The sequence below is a fragment of the Phragmites australis genome, chromosome 1 (assembly GCF_958298935.1).
Source record: "Phragmites australis chromosome 1, lpPhrAust1.1, whole genome shotgun sequence".
Taxonomy (NCBI): Eukaryota; Viridiplantae; Streptophyta; class Magnoliopsida; order Poales; family Poaceae; genus Phragmites; species Phragmites australis.
In genome coordinates, this window is record NC_084921.1 from 35,463,536 (window position 1) to 35,479,501 (window position 15,966).

Consider the following 15,966-nt stretch of genomic DNA (forward strand, 5'->3'; position numbering starts at 1 on the left):
AATGGAAGCAAGAGAAATGGAGCTTGCATCAGGGTCTCCGTGCTATGTTACGAATTATGATGAATCCAGTCTTCACCTTCTTCTGCCTTCCATGTGAAGTCATAAACTCATGATCGTGCCTGTGCCCTTCGTCGGACAGGTCTTGACGATGTGTGCATCCCTCATGTTATGAATTACTACAAATAAGACGTTGTGATTGTGCCATCGGCTTCATCTTTTCCCGCGTGATGTTTCAGTGAATTATTCCATTTGTAGATTTGATGTTGTTTTCGATTGCCACCGGGTGATCTCAACAATACATGCACTGATCACCCAGAGTCCTAACTCCTAAGAAACTCACAATCTCCAATTCTCCATGGTCTCACCTGAAAAAAAAGTGAGCAAACACAATATATAAGAACAATCACTACGCAAAAACGTCAACAGACACGTGGAAAAAAAAAAGAATCAAGAACAAGTAAAAGCAGCAAAACCAACAGCAAATTCACTAGCCACCAAACAAATTTGCCGTGAATCTGCAATCATCCATCACAAACACTCAAACTGTGCATATAGGGCAAAACATACTTACCCGAAAACTAGAAGAACATGCACTTGAATAATTTAAAAGAAAGAGTCGGCTGCGCACTTGCTATAATAGCCTGATGGATTAGAAAAGAGTGCAAAAATATCTTTCTACAAGAATCTCAATATAACCTGAGGTTTTATATTAGCCAGATACAAAAATATCTTTCTACAAGAATCTCAATATAACCTGAGGTTTTATATTAGCCAGATACAAAAATATCTTTCTACAAGAATCTCAATATAACCTGAGGTTTTATATTAGCCAGATAGTAATGTTCTAGTATTTTGTTTTACACAAATTAGAATATTACAACACATGCTTCCAGGCCTTTGTGAGTGATACATAACACAACACCTAGCTTGTACAACTTTAAAGAAGAACAAAAAAAAGGATGTGGTTTCCAATCATGTTGTTCGTCCCTTGTATTGCGTACCATCTACAGGCCAGGAAAGAGGTTTTTCCATGCCTGACTCCGTCCAATCAGTTGCTTGCCCTCTTGTATTGTCCTCTTGTATTGCGTACCCTTTCCTCATGAAGGCATATTCTAATATTTTCTTCTTGTGCTTTACACAATATTACAGAGAAATTATTACAAGCCTCTGTGCAATATACAGCATTATGTACAAATTTGCAAAAAAAAAAAAAAAAAAAAAAAAAGATGATGTGGTTTCCAATCATGTAGCTTCTTCCTCTTGTCCCACATCCCAGTTATTCCCAGCTACAAGTTCCACATAGAGCACTACAGGGCCAATGCCAGGAAAGAAGAGTAAAGAGGTTTCCCTTGCCTGATCCAATCCGATCAACGGTTCCCAGAGCACCCTTTACCCGTGAAGGCACAAGCTTGGCCATGCTTTACATTAATATTTCGCACATAGATGGCACTGAAATAACAGCCACATCCAAACCTTTTGGGAAAAAAAATCTCATTAATATGCAAATTAAGTCTTTCTGTTAGTATAAAAAGTACTCAATGTATAAGGTTCAGATAATTCAGACTGCCTCTTTCATCTATAGCAATAGCCTAAGGAAATAATGGGAGAAGAATAAATGCTAATCCGGTATTCATCAACTGATGAGGAACCATACATTCAGAAATTCTTTGTCAACCAAATTTGCTAACCTTTATTGGACAAATCATAGCTATGAAAAAGCATGTAACAGAGGCAGAGTATAAGGCGACAATATTAAGGTGTGAACAACAATTACCTACTAGAAGGGACTAATTCGACGGGCCAACTTTAATTGCCACTCAAAAACCAAGCGCCTTGGAGTGGGTGCCAAAGAAATCTTTTGCCGAGCAATTGTATCGTCAGCATGAATAACAGACAAGAGGTCTTCAACCAATGGATCTCTTCCGCCCCTAAGAGGGTCCTATGAAAAGAAATAAAGAAACAAGATATAATTATAGCAGTTCATACTTGGGTGAGATATTCTAACAATCCCCACAACAGAATAAATTCTGCAGTGATTTCCAGGCTGCTGGGTTAGTTCTGACCATACTAATCAAAGGAAGTTCAAGAAATGACGTGATAATATCTTCCTCTTAATATTAAATAGCAGAGAATACAACAATAAAATTGATACATGTATTGGAGCAAGTTTTAAAGTCCATCAAATCTAATTCCTAAATACCAGTCACTACCAGTTTCAAGCTGTTAGTTAAAGGTTTCAGGGTAGCAAGGATGTTCACCCTAACACTCAAGTTCAACTCGATCGGTAAATAAGAAGAAACCAGTAGCATTTCATAAGAAGTACAGCATATCAAGTTTCCCTCTAACTTTCAAGCATGTAATATCATAAAATAACTAGTTCAAAATCTACTTTTGCCTATATGATTAGCAATGATTTATCTCTCACAAAGACATATTGTGACCCTCACCACAAACCTACAAACCTGTGATTTTAGAATCCATTCACATTACAAGAAAATTCTCAGAGGAAGGCTTTTCTGTAAGTATCGGCAAGCCATTTGTTCATGAATAAGCAACGGCTACTTTCTTCCAACATAAAATGATCCAGCATTACTACATAATCGGCAGTAAGATTCGTTTTTGCCATGATCAAGCAGTGTGAACAAAACAAACCCCCGTGTAACCCCAATACTCATATCCTGAAGTACATATACCTAAAATATCCACGAAGCTTGCTTAGTAAAGTAAACAGTGAACCAATTGCAAAGAAAAAAGGACACATTTTTGTTTCAATAAATAATAACAGTGTTAGCTAAATTCCATTGTACACATCTAAGTAGTATCAAACACTCATAAAGCTTGAATAGTGACAAACATGTAGAAAAAAAATCACTATCAAATAGCTCGGTTGGTAGAGCCTCTAGTTGAGAGGCTGCCCATCCGGGCTCGAGCCCAGGTGCTCACAGGTCGTGTGAGTACTTCCCTAAAGGGTTCGGTGCTCTCTTCTCGTAATACAAAGCCAAGGGGCGTCTTCTTCCTATGGTTGAGTTATTTTTTTTTTAATTCAAGATATGCTACCTGTAAAAATATATCTGTATGTGTTTTCCCTTCGTACAACAGCAACCTTGCTTGAGCACCAGCTTGTTGAAGGACGTCAACAAAAGTTTGACTGCGGATGAAAGAAGCAGGGTAACTGTTACTGTGAAGCTGAGAAAGCTTATATTTGTTACACAGTGGATCAGTCAACAAATCATCCATCCAAAAAATAGATCAACCTTACAGTATAAGCAGAAAAATATGCACAAACACAAGTTGTCGAGTAGTTGACTACAAAAAAAAAAAAACAAGTAGCAACCAACCTTATTGTAACAATCCAAAAATTTAACCCCTAGTGTTACATGTGAGAAGACAATATTCTCATAAACATGGAAATTGACATCCTAGTCAAGCAATACCCCAGGTCACCGGCATTTATACCGGTATACTATCCTCTGGAGTGCAAATGGACTTGGCATTCGAGTGTTGTACGAACATCAACTTTCCAGTTCGTGTATATACACAGTCTTTGTTTTAATATCCAAGCTGTAAAGGATGTGGTGTTTGAGAAATGCCTCGATACTGGAAAAGGAATGCTACAAATTTGAATGGAAAAAGGGATTGAAGGAGCATCACGACATTTAAACAAGACATATTATACACCCTAAAAGGATAGCTTTGTCCTGCCTCAGCTTGGTACATGGCTCCATGAAATCCAACTAATAAATTCTGATGAACTGATTTGTATCATGTCAATCACCGACATTTGTTTAATATAGATCAGAATAACAAACATCGAATTAGTTAAGCAGCGAAAGCTTGCTTTTGTTAAAATCAAGTGCAGAATGGATTTGGAGTTTTGGACGGTAATAAGATTTTCTTTCACTACCACAGCATGAAAAGACATTGGGAGATTATGACCACCTAGAACTCTTGATTTACTTGAGTTTCCCCCTTCCGTTTTTTAAATAAACATCTGCAGAAGGAATATGAACAAACCTGGAAGATGATGGTATTGAATAATCTTCAGTTCCATGCATAAGAACAATAAGAGGGAGAAGAGTTATGGTTTCAGCACTTGACTTCTTGGCAACAATTTCAGGAGAATAACGTGACAATGATTCCTCTCCTTCCATTATGCTGAAATTGTAGTCCAAACATTTCCATTAGTGTTTGTGTCTAGCTGTTACTAGATAAATTTACCACTTCCATAGCATAGTCATAATAATACCTGAGAAATATTGAACGATGAAGACCACGTTCATTAAAATGGTCAACCAAATTATGGATGTTGTACCTGCAAAAGGCGCTTTTAGTGATAAACCCAAATCATCTAGATGCAATGCAATGATGAAGATTATTAGATTCGTTTCATACTTCAAGAAAACTCTTATTCAAATAGGTTATATTGGGTTCACATGTCAGAGAGGGTTTTACTATTTTATCAAAGCAAGAACATTTTGAAGACTCAAAAAGGGCAATTACATGTTTCTCCAGCATCATTTGATGAAAATAATATCTTCCACAGCAAACACTAAATATGTACAGACAATATCTGATCTTTCGGCTAAGGTTTGAAGGAGAGTTCAAAAGGCATAATCCTAAAAAGTCAGGATAGCTTAACAGGGTCTCTGATGCTTGTAATCTTGCATGGTTGTATTAGCTTGGGCCTGTACCAGTCTTGGCATAACTCAAAATAGTCATGCAATAAAAGAGCGAACCTAAGATCTTACCCTCCAGATAGACCGAAGTATGCTTTGATTTGAGTAACACTCCAAGAAACCGGATGCCCACTAGATTCTTTTACTGCCTGCTCCATGAGGGCACATGCTGCAATATGTGCACCTGCTGACTGACCCATCAAGTAGATCCTACAGATTTATCATAAAAGTGTTAAGAAAGGGACAAGAACTTGAGTGCACATATAACCAATACTAAAAACCGAAGGATATAAAGATAATCATCAACATAATGCACAAGGATAAGTAAATACTTGTGTTAGATAAAGCTAGAACAAATGGATTAAGTAAGGTTGTATAAGAGTGTTCAATGACAAAAGCAATCAACAGACAAAGTCAACTTTCCTCCTTGGTGATTCACCAATATCTTTTAGCAACTATGATTTGAACTAATAACTTTTGGCAGCTACAAAGTACAAAGTATGAATCACCGGTTAACTACATGACAGCTCTCAACAAAATAATGCAACTATCACAACTTTGCATGCGAAGTTCATAAGAGAAATAAAAAAACTTGCTTGCTTACTGATTAGGATCTCCTCCATAACTGGCGATATTGTTACACACAAAAGATATCCCCTGAGAAGCATCGTTAACCATGTCGCCTATTGTACCTTGGGGGAAATTTCTGAAAGGGGTAATTAAATGTCGTGTCAAACAATAAAGATAGAAAAAAATCATTATCCGTCATTAGTAGTAAAAAAATATAGTGAATACAGTTACAACAATCAGGACCTGTAATCAATGCAAGCAACTATTATTCCTCTCTCAGCCAATCGTCTTCCAAGAAGGGCACCCCATGCTTTGTAACTAAAATAAGCAAGTTCATCAACAAAGATAGCCACATAGGATTACTGTAGTACCTTGTCTCAGAATCATCAATACTAACCCAATAATCCAAGCCCCACCAGTTACAAAGGCCACCACTGGATAGGGTCTGCTGTTATCTTTTGGTATGTACAAATCCAACCTGTATAGTGTAATACTCGTTAAATTCAACCATGTACGGGAAACACTGATTTTTTTTTTTTCAGTTTTTCCTGGGGCCTTTTTGGCTGATGTTACCTGTTTCTGGGTTGGTCTCCATATACTATACTTCTATGGACCTGGCTTGAAAAGAAATAGTAATATCCAACTGTAAACCAAGAAAAGTATGTTTTAGAATGACAATGATATCATATTCCTACAAAAAGAGTCAACAGCGTAAGGTCCCTTGAAGACGACCTCAAGCATATTTTTTTTTAAAAAAAATCAGACTCTGTAATATGATATCAGACCAGGTTAGCTTCAATATACCTTGTATAAAACCTGGCATAAGTAAAATTGCATAGATTGTGAGGGCAAGAAGTTGTGACATCCACCGGTAACCTATCCTGAGTAACAGTAAAAATCAGAAAGAATATCAAAAACACCAACAGTAATGCTTGGTATCACAGCATTCGAGCAAAAAAGGGTGAACACTGTCAATGAGTCTTAACATATCAAGATAAATACGTTTTCCAGTACAGTGAGCGTGACGGTAGGCATGACATCGCAAGACTTCAAAAATACAAGACTTGTTTATAGTGCTCTCACTTTCAATATTGAAGCTTGTGTACTTCCATACTTCTGAACATGGCTCTGTACTGTTATAGTATCTTAAAAGCTTACATAGACTTCAGTGAAACTGTGAAAGTACTTGTGAGACCCTCTACCATCATGTGTATAAACGCCATAGTCAACAGATGTATTTTTCTAGACAAGATGGAGAACTGAGTTTCCCAGGCAAGAAATTGGCATTATATCTCAAAATTCAACAGCAAGATCGAGGCAATCACGAACATGTCTCTCCCCCTTATACCATTTATCTATAATCAGTAACGACTGGTTAATTAGCTGTTAAGTTGAAGTCAAGCGGGCCGCCTCACTAATTTGTTACACACTGAACAGCGTGACTGCATCAGCATGTATATGCTTTTCAAAACAAAATCGAAATTGGAATGTGTTTGCCAGCACAGCAGCATAGCCTGCAAGCCAGGGCAACCCAGAATCGTCGAGCAGTCGTGTGGTCCACCAAGGTTATCTCAGCAGAACTGCTACTCCCCACTTGTCGAGAAAGTTCGACACGCAATTGCATCATCCGCCCTCACGAAACAGCCCCCGCTTACTTCCCTATGAATTGAAAGCTGCGTTCGAGCCGCATCCATCTGAGCACAACCAGACGTAAGCGCCTTTCCTAAAACAGCAAGTTAATTTTGGCCGTCGCTGGAGCATCGAAACCATCACCGCCGCGCGGGTTGCATCGCGCAATCCGTCGTCCTTGGCTAGAGTTAATTAATTGCTTCGTCGAGGCGGGTTAACGAGACGAGCTAAGCGCTCAGAACTCATCGAGACGTCAGACGAGGGATGAGGCAGTAAGGGAAGCGCGAGTTACCCGAGATACCGGAGGAGGGTGAAGGCGAGGCGCGAGACGAGGTACGTCTCGGAGGCGGCGTGCCCGACGTCGTCGCGGAACGACGACGACTGCCGCCTCAGGCCGCCCCCGGGCCTCGGCGACGCGGACTGCACGGGCGACGCGGGGTGGCGGCGGCGGCCGGCGGAGTCGCTCCGCGCGAGGAGCGCGCCCGCCTCGTCGACGGAGGCCCGCATTGCGAAGGCGAAGTGCCGCCGCGCGGTGGGGAGATTCGAATTGGCTTTCGGCCGGGCACGGGTGGGCGGGGTTCGGGACGGTGGAGCGGGCAACCGACGGGGGCGTGAGGTGGTGGGGCCTAAAAAGGAGGAGGTGGAGGCGGGGGCCGGGGAGCGCGAGTGCGTGACGACGAGGGACGCGTGGGGAGCGCGAGGCGAGCACAACATGTGGGGAGCGAATGTTGGTGGTGCTTCCAGGCCTCGGCATCCTTTATCTTTCGGTGCTCCCGTTGAGTTCAAAAAGCTCGATACTCCCATGCCGACGGTGATGTAAGCGTGTCTGGTTGAGAAAATAAATTACCATATATCATATTATAAATTATAATTAAACTCTAAATACGGAGATAAAATTTCAAAGATTATTTCCCGTGTACTCCTCCAGGGGATATGCTGCCGTTTTGTGGGCGAGAATGGTTGTTGGTGCTAGACTGCTGGGGGCCGGACAGATTTGCTGGCATGCTGCCAAAACTGCTGGTGTTGGCGTGTGTAGCTACGGGAGGGAATCTAATAGTCTTGCAGGTTCTAGAGCTGGCTGCTCTGTTCTGGGCCTGCGGGAAATAGCTGGCTCTTGGGTGCGGCGGTGAACGCGGTTGCCGGCCCCATCAGGCTGGGGCATGGGACCATCATCCGACCGCGGATACGTCCGTATTTTTTCATTTTTTATTTTTTTAAATCTAAAAATTGTAAGTATATGTGTTTGTTTTGAAATTTTGCAATTATATGAACCAATTTATTTTTTGCCACAACCAAGAAGAGACTTGGTTTATTTGATCCTCTGGCCCATAATCACTGACTCAAATGACATCATATTCTATTGGCATAAGTAATATTATAATCAAATAGTCGATCTTTTCAGTGAAATACTATCAATTTGTTTGCAATTATATACTGTTTCACCCGTTGGAAACCATTAACAGGCTAATCATCGCCCTTCCAACGCTACATGTTTAAATAAACTAAAAATATAGCTGATGCTCTTAAAATTCAAAACATTATTGAAATGTGAATGAAAAAATTGAAAAAAAAATTATGATTTAGAGAATGCTATAATCTAGCACTCTAAAAAGTTTCAACGTAAACAATTACTTGTACATTGAGAAAAAAAAAAGCAAATTCTAGTATCCCTGATATTTGTCTTTTTTCTCATTTTACAAGTTATATTTTTTTCTAAAATTTTTTTATAGCTAGATGGTAGAATTCTCTACACCACAATTTTTTGCAAAAATTTTTATAACTATTTTGATAGTGTTTTGAAAATATTAAAACATTCTATTTTTATTTTTTAAAACATATAATTCGTTAGAAGGGCGTGCGATAGTAGTATAGAGTTGCAAAATTTCAAAAAAGAAGTATATATTTGTATTTTTAGATTTGAAAAATATAAAAATAGAAAAGGTTGCAGACGCGCCACACGTAGGGCCCCAAGTTTATTTCGATGGAAGCGGCAAACGCATCTGCCTCTGGCTTTTATAAAAAATAGGAAAGGGATCTGTATTTTATAGATGGAAATGCATATTACATAACACCAATTACATAGACACTTCTGAAGAAAAATGATACTACAACGTAGCCCTGAGAAGATCATGTTCTTCTAATTCATCTCCCATCGATCCAAACGGGTTCGGTAATGCCTTGCTGAAATTGGATACGGAAACACATCGAGGATGGAGTCATACATAGTCCGTTTCAACGGCGAGAAAATTTCACTTTTTTCATCACAATAGACGACATGTCACGAACAAATTAAAAAATAATAAACGTTTAAACTTCACAAACCGTCGAACAGCTAAACCCTCACCGGATAGCAAACAAGCACCACAACTTTATCATTAATATAGAAACCAACATCGATAAACACACCGACGAAAAAGCATGACCTACATCTAAAATTTGAGACCCATACCACAAAACATCATACCTCTCTAAACACATATCATGGCCATCGTCGAAGCAACATAGAAGCTAACGAGCTCACAAAAACCAACAGAAAGCATAAACCCGATGAGAAGTCATCAAAGATTACACTAAAAAACATAACCCTATACTTAAATAAACCATCTAAATTACCAACATATAAACTACTAACTACCTATCTCTATCTAGAGACATCGGACGTGGATCCCCTCGCTCCCCTCACTCTCCGGGAGCGAAAAGCCAGGGAAAGAGGAGAAACGGTCGGATCCACGTCGGAATCGAAGAAATCGACGAGCAGTCCCTGTTACTCCTGTAGCTGGGAACGACGGAAGAGTCGAGGCGAGGCGAGGCTCGTTCGTGTCGAGGCGGACCATAAACAAGTCTTCGAAAAAAGCTGTAGATGAAAGGAATTAGCCGAAGCGGGTTGTCCTGAACAACTCGTGCCAGACTGGGTGAGCTGGCCCGGCGCTTCACCAGGCCGAGCTAGGCTGGATTGGAGAATTTTCTTTATTTTTATATTCTAATATTTACAAAAATACATAGCTATTTAAAAATATTACACATCTAGTCTACCGTCGTCGTTAGATGAGCGATAACTTAAAAAATAAAGGTGTCATCTATTCAATAGATGACATTAAAAAATCAAAAAATATTATGTTCTATTGCTCTCAATATTCAAAATAATATCGAAATTATCATAAAAATTCTGAAAAAATATATTGTAGATAATTCTATAATCTATCTCTCAAAAACAATTCAACTCAAACAATAACTTGTACAATGAAAAAAAAAAAGACAAATTTCATTATACGCAGTCTAACAGACTGTGTACAATGAAAAAAATGTATGTCTAATAGACTCTGTACAGTATTTTTTTTCTCATTGTACAAATTATATTTTTATCTAATTTTTTAAGAGCTAGATCATAGTATTTCCTATGACATACAGTTTTTTAGAATTTTTTTATAACTATTTTGATATTATTTCCAATTTTGAGAGTAATAGAACATAATTTTTTTGATTTTTTTAACGGTGTCGTATGTTGAATAGGTGACACCTTTATTTTTTTAAAAGGTGTCGTCCGTTGAAAGGGCAACATCTTGATGTCGCTTGTCCAACGAATGACAGTAGTGTATATGTGTAATATTTTAAAATGATCGTGTATTTTTGCAAATATAAAAAAATATAAAGATAAAGATAAAAAAAACTCCTGGATTGGAGCCGGATCGGACAAGCCTGTTTACTCCTTTTAAAGTTTTGAGATGCTACCTCCGTTTTTTCCTCTCAAAAAGATATAATACAGCTTCCGTTTTCACACGTTCGACGCTCTTTGATCAAAAGATGCGTTCACAAACACTTGATGCTTCACTCTTTCTGACATATATTCCAATATGCTACCTTAACTTATTGAGAGGCGTCTCGATCGAATTGTATCCAAAACATTTTTTAAAGGTGTTTGATAAAATAAAAAAAACGTGTCCGCTGTTTGTGAATAAATGAACTTCAGCTCCTCTTTTGATGAGGCTACGAGCTCCCCAGACATGTTTTTTTCATCATTGCTGAGCTGTAGTAACATCTACCAGGCTCATACTCAAAGCCCCATTTGGTAAATTCACAAGATGCCAAGAGTACCGCGTGCGACATGTTCTTTTTCTAAGACGCGAGCACCTATTGAAACGTTGCTGGTGCTATTTTATCCGTAGAGAAAGTTAGGCTTTGGACGTGCTAGTGTTTCATCAGATCTAAATAGATCCATGCGGTTTTCTTCCACTGAGCACATACATATAGATGAGAAAAATAATAGATAAATAATTATCAAATAAGAAAAATAGACATAGATATAGATGTAACAAGAGTTTTGCATTTTCCTATGTACACAGGTCTACCGCCGCCCCCGCCCTCGCCCATGCACTCCACCGCCGCCACGATGTCCTGTCCCACTCCCTTGTCTGCGTGATACACCTAATGGTATTACCTCGTCGAACACCATCCGTCTCACGGAACTCGGTACGCGCCGGCTAGGTGCCGGCACCGACACCGACACTGGCATTGGCCGCGAGCGGGGACGCGTAGGCCCCATATGCAACTTCTGTTTGACGTACCCACCATCCTCCGTAGCTCCCGCCTTCCTGTCTCTCAGCAGCTTCGCGGCCATCTCAACCGCGGCGTCGACGTCATCCGTTGCCAGTAGCTTCTCCGTGAGCTCTGCCGGCGCCACGTCCACCTCCCGCAGCAGCGCTTCGATCTCCGGGAAGAGGGGGTGGTGGCCGTCGATGTTGTGGTAGGTGACTACGAGCTCCTTGAAGGCGCTAAAGCTGCAGTAGCCCATGTGGATGTGCATGTCCATCCGGCCCGGCCGGAGTAGCGCTTGGTCGAGTCGATCCATGTGGTTGGTGGTGAAGATGAGGATGCGCTCGTGGCCGCTGCTCGACCAAAGCCCGTCCACCATGTTGAGCAGGCCGGACAGAGTGACCTGCATCACACGGTACACGATAATTTGGTAAGTGAAAGAGTGACTCGATAATTTGTTTCTTAGCAAAGCCGTGAAGGTGTAGCTAAGGGTGCAAATTAGAGAATCTAAAATACTTACCGATCTTCTTTAGTTCATCTAATAATACTATTTTTTAAATAAGCAAAAAATTTAAAAAGTAGCGTAATTAATTAAACTAAAAAGTATCGGTAAATACTTTTTCGTTAATTAATTTACACCCATAAAGTAGCCCGTACTGTTCTATCTTATACTAGCAGTGACTATAAAGTTTATATTAAATCTAGAAGTGAAGAGTTGTAAAATATTAACGGCACGCATGCCTAGTGAGTGCAAAGTGCAACCTGTGGTACTACTTTCTTTCAGAACGCTACACATGCGAGTGCCATGACCGCAGATTACAGAAAGAACCATGCTATACACACGATAATTTTCTTACGAAGACCATACAAAAACTACTCGTCACGTGACCTCGATGACTTCACCGGAGACCGGACGCAATAGAGCCAACAGGCCCACACTCGTTCCTCGCACAACCTACCTACTTCTCGATTCTTGAAGCACGGTCAGGTTTGGCCGGTATCATGTCAACGACGAGTTCAACCACTATCAGAAACAAGCATGCTCCTGAGGTGGATGCGGATTCGGTGTTCGAGCTCTTCCGACGGGAAGGAGATCAGTGCCGGCCAACGGGCGCAGATACAGCACGGCGAGCCCCTGCATCGTCCAATGTCCGGTCCGAGAGCCCAGCCACCGACTCTTCTTGGCAAAGGTTGACGACGACGATCCGTACTGCGATGACTCGGCAGACGATGGAGCCCGGGATTCTTGGCGTTCGGGGAGACGGGGATACGCAGGCTCTAGAGGTCGGCCATCAGCGAGAGCAGGAAGATGATCGGAACGGCGGCGAATGGCGGCGGTTGGTCACCTTCTTCAGACTGGAAGTCTGCAGATCCCAGAGCGTGAATCTCACCATCAGGAAACTCGACGCCGCCAAAGGCAGGCAACGACGTGTCGCCATTGCCACAACGAACGAGGTCGAGGAGGCAGGAAGCATAACAGGCAGAACCTCAAGGTGAAGATCATGGAGGCTAGGGTGGAAGATCATAACAAGCAAAAACCCTGATCAGACGGAAGAGAATGACGTCCAATCCAAGATCAAGATTTGGTAAGGATCACAAGCAAGTTCACTATACAATGATTGCTTAGCATCAAGATCTTGCTGCACAGAGAGAAGATTGTGACTCGCAACCTCGATCAGGAACTACGTCACAACACAGATGTGTAATTGGCCCTGAATTAGCTTTAGGTTTAATTGGGTACGTCTCTCAAAAACAAAAAAAAGCAGCAGTTTTGACGGTACGGGCGCGAGGTTCACGTGAGTTAAAATTCAACTGGCCATACCGACTTACGACTTATCGGTACGAGTTTTGAGAACGATAAAAAAATTAAAAAAAATAGATGAGAGAATTAATAAATAAATAAATATTAGATGCAAGATGACAGATGTACATGTAAAGGGTATATAGAGTTGTAGTTTTTGAAACTTTTAGTACATAGACTTTTCCTTAAAAAGTTTGGCTTTATCTTTGATTTTTTTAACAAAGAAAGTGCTGTGCTTAATGGCTCCTACTTTGTACTTAAAATTGCATCCATTTCTACTGAAAGAAAAACTAAAAAAAAACACATCGGAGTATCGTGTTCATTGTGGAAGTGTGGACTAGATCACCAGACTCCTTGTTTCGTTGATTGCAACTTGGAACAGCTGTGTTTGTGAGTAGTTTTTTTTAACGAACATCTTTGTGAGTAGTGACTAACCTTGTGATTCTTGTAAGTCGGGCGGCTCTCGTCGGAGCCACCGTCAGCTTTCCTCCGCGGCGCCGCCGCCACCGCGCAGTCGACATCCTCGATCAACAGTATGGACCTGTTCTTCATTCGAATCAGCAGCTTCCTCAGCTCCGTGTTCGACCGGACGCCGCTGAGGTCGAGGTCATACACGTCGAAGTGGAGGTGGTTGGAGATCGCGGCGACCAGGCTGGACTTGCCGGTGCCGGGCGGCCCGTGGATGAGGTAGCCTCTCTTCCACGCCCTCCCCGTGCGCTCGTAGTACTCCTTCCGGCCCAGGAACATTTCCAGGTCGTCCACCACGGCCTGCCGCAGCACGGCGTCCATGGCCAGCGTCGCGAACGTCGAGGCGTTTCGGAGCCTCACGGGGCGCCACTTGCCCCACTCGTTGCTGTACAGCTTGGCGTGCCTCTGCTCCCGGGACATGGCCTCGACGCGGGCCATGACAAACGGCAGGTAGGCGCCGATCACCACGTCTTTGTGCCGCCCGTCGAAGCTGAGCCTGAACACCTCGCCAGCGCCGCCCGACGCCCGACGCGGCCCGCCGCCATGGCTGCCTAGGCGCCACGTCACCTCCACCCCTTGGAACACGTCGACGACCGCCGTGCCGGGGCGCATGGCCAGCGTGATCTGGTCCGCGCCGGCGCCGCGGGGCAGGCTGGCCTTCAGCAGCGGCACGCCTGGCGCCGCGGCGAGGAGGGTGGAGACGTACGCCCTGGCCGCGACGAAGACGCGGTTGTAGAAGGCGCCGTCGAACTCCTCGATGAGCACGGCGTGGCGCCGGGCGGATGGCGGCGGGAGGAGGAGCAGCGCGCCCACCAGGGGCGTGCCCGCCGGTAGGACGTCCGCGACGAGCCGGCGCAGCAGCATGGCCGCGCCTACGACGGACGTGGCGGCCGTGATGGCGCTCTTGCACCGCTCCAGCGCTCCGTTCGTCGGCGATGCCATGGCGCACAGCAGCTCTGCGGTTGCGGAGCCGGAGCTAATCCGTGGTGTTCTGCCTAAGCTTTGTGGGGAGCTTGGGATCGGTTGCAGAAGTGGAAGGGAGACTCAGATCGCAACATGTGCAAGGTCGGCTCGAAGGGAGTTGGTGTTGGATCATTCGCTGTCAATCGCCTCATCGGTGTATGCAAGTGTTTGTGGAGTAGGTTTGGCTTTATGTTTGCTTTACGAGAGGGTTAATGGGTGTTGATTAGTTGACCTGCTGACTAGTTTCTTTGCCCCTTTTTCTACGAACCGCCGTGTAAAGCACTTCAATCAATCACCAAGGCGGCGAAAACGATTTGTATAGTGAGGGCACCCTCTTAAGACTTCTTAGGTGGAGGGAGAGGGGAAAAAGCCAATAACAAATAGGTCATTGCTATTTATCTGTCAATAGATTTATCAGGTAAAATCTGTTGAATTCCTCACTTTAGAATTGGTGAAGAGATTCGTGTTGGACTCCCCAAGCTCCATGAACTTCGACGACCTCCATGAACTTTGGTTAGGTTAGGGTTTCGGGTTGGGGTTAGGGGTTTAGGTTTTGAGGGGATTTATGGTCTCCGATTGTATAGGGAGCTTCAGGGAGGCTGCTAGCTCGGCGGTGGCTGCGGGCGATGAGTGGGGTGGCGAGGCGACTAAGGCGCCGCCCGTCGTGTGTGGTAGAGGACTGACGGTGGGACAGTGATGGTGGCGGGGGCGTCGGGGATGTAGTGGTTTGCAGCAAGCGATGATGGAGGGTGGCGGCTCCAGCGGCGAGGGTGCCATTGGAGCCGAGCAAGGAGGCGGTGACGGCGGGGGAGCGTGGGGAGACGGTGCTGAAAAGAGAGATCAGCGAATGAGGGAGAGGGGCGGTGGAGGAGGGAGGGACGACTGAGGAGGGGCAGGTCGCGCCAGCATCAGAGACGACGATGACGAGGTGGGGGGCTATGGCGCGTGCAGTGGGTGGCATCAGGGTCGGGAGCAGACAACGAGGTCAGGAGAGAGGCGACAGAGTCTTATATGAATGCCAGACTAATCTGGGACGTCCGATCTACATCCAAGGGATCAAAATTCGACATATATTTTCTCTCCAAATCAGTCATCACATAAATAGACCCTCCCTAACAAATTACAGACATGGATAAATTCATAGGTACATTGTCACTAGATTAAACTACATTATACGACTTGTTTGGTCAAGGTTTTGGAAAAACAGTTCAACTCCCATAGGAATCAGGAAAAATCTTTCGGTTCAAGTTTATTTTAGTTAACGACAAATATCGAGATTTATCCTGATGGCTCGGTAGATAAGTTCTTTAGAGGGCAACATTCAGAAGA

The 15,966-nt window shown here is 43.1% G+C and overlaps 2 protein-coding genes across 3 annotated transcripts; both read right to left on the minus strand.

The window, feature by feature from the left end:
- Positions 1 to 802: 802 nt before the first annotated feature.
- On the minus strand, positions 803 to 7,694 carry LOC133916723 (probable isoprenylcysteine alpha-carbonyl methylesterase ICMEL2). Of its 2 annotated transcripts, none has more exons than XM_062360542.1 (12): positions 7,168 to 7,694; positions 6,051 to 6,127; positions 5,820 to 5,889; positions 5,644 to 5,724; positions 5,490 to 5,564; positions 5,281 to 5,382; positions 4,749 to 4,886; positions 4,247 to 4,312; positions 4,015 to 4,155; positions 3,058 to 3,148; positions 1,779 to 1,939; positions 803 to 1,473 (listed from the first exon to the last, which is right to left on the minus strand). In XM_062360542.1, coding segments are annotated over exons 1-12 (1,515 nt in total). In that variant the 5' UTR covers positions 7,680 to 7,694; the 3' UTR covers positions 803 to 1,472. The 2 variants fall into 2 exon arrangements, with proteins under 2 accessions (XP_062216526.1, XP_062216518.1); XM_062360534.1 differs by having other exon boundaries at positions 1,775 to 1,939.
- A 3,430-nt stretch (positions 7,695 to 11,124) lies between these two features.
- Positions 11,125 to 14,839, minus strand: LOC133916738 (AAA-ATPase At3g50940-like). Its single transcript, XM_062360554.1, has 2 exons — positions 13,642 to 14,839; positions 11,125 to 11,808 (listed from the first exon to the last, which is right to left on the minus strand). Exons 1-2 carry the CDS (start codon positions 14,614 to 14,616, stop codon positions 11,218 to 11,220), a joined length of 1,566 nt encoding a protein of 521 aa, XP_062216538.1. The 5' UTR covers positions 14,617 to 14,839; the 3' UTR covers positions 11,125 to 11,217.
- Between the last annotated feature and the right edge of the window lie 1,127 nt (positions 14,840 to 15,966).

What these genes read in the sequence shown, in the direction of transcription:
- LOC133916723 (XM_062360542.1), bottom strand. Translation starts at nt 7,679, where the DNA reads ATGGGAGTATCGAGCTTTTTGAACTCAACGGGAGCACCGAAAGATAAA. An exon ending in ACCCTCCTCCGGTATCTCGG is followed by an intron (nt 6,128 to 7,167) that starts GTAACTCGCGCT and finishes ACTGTTACTCAG; the next exon opens with GATAGGTTACCGGTGGATGT. An exon ending in TCAATACCATCATCTTCCAG is followed by an intron (nt 3,149 to 4,014) that starts GTTTGTTCATAT and finishes TTTCATCCGCAG; the next exon opens with TCAAACTTTTGTTGACGTCC.
- LOC133916738 (XM_062360554.1), bottom strand. Translation starts at nt 14,616, where the DNA reads ATGGCATCGCCGACGAACGGAGCGCTGGAGCGGTGCAAGAGCGCCATC. An exon ending in CGACTTACAAGAATCACAAG is followed by an intron (nt 11,809 to 13,641) that starts GTTAGTCACTAC and finishes CGTGTGATGCAG; the next exon opens with GTCACTCTGTCCGGCCTGCT.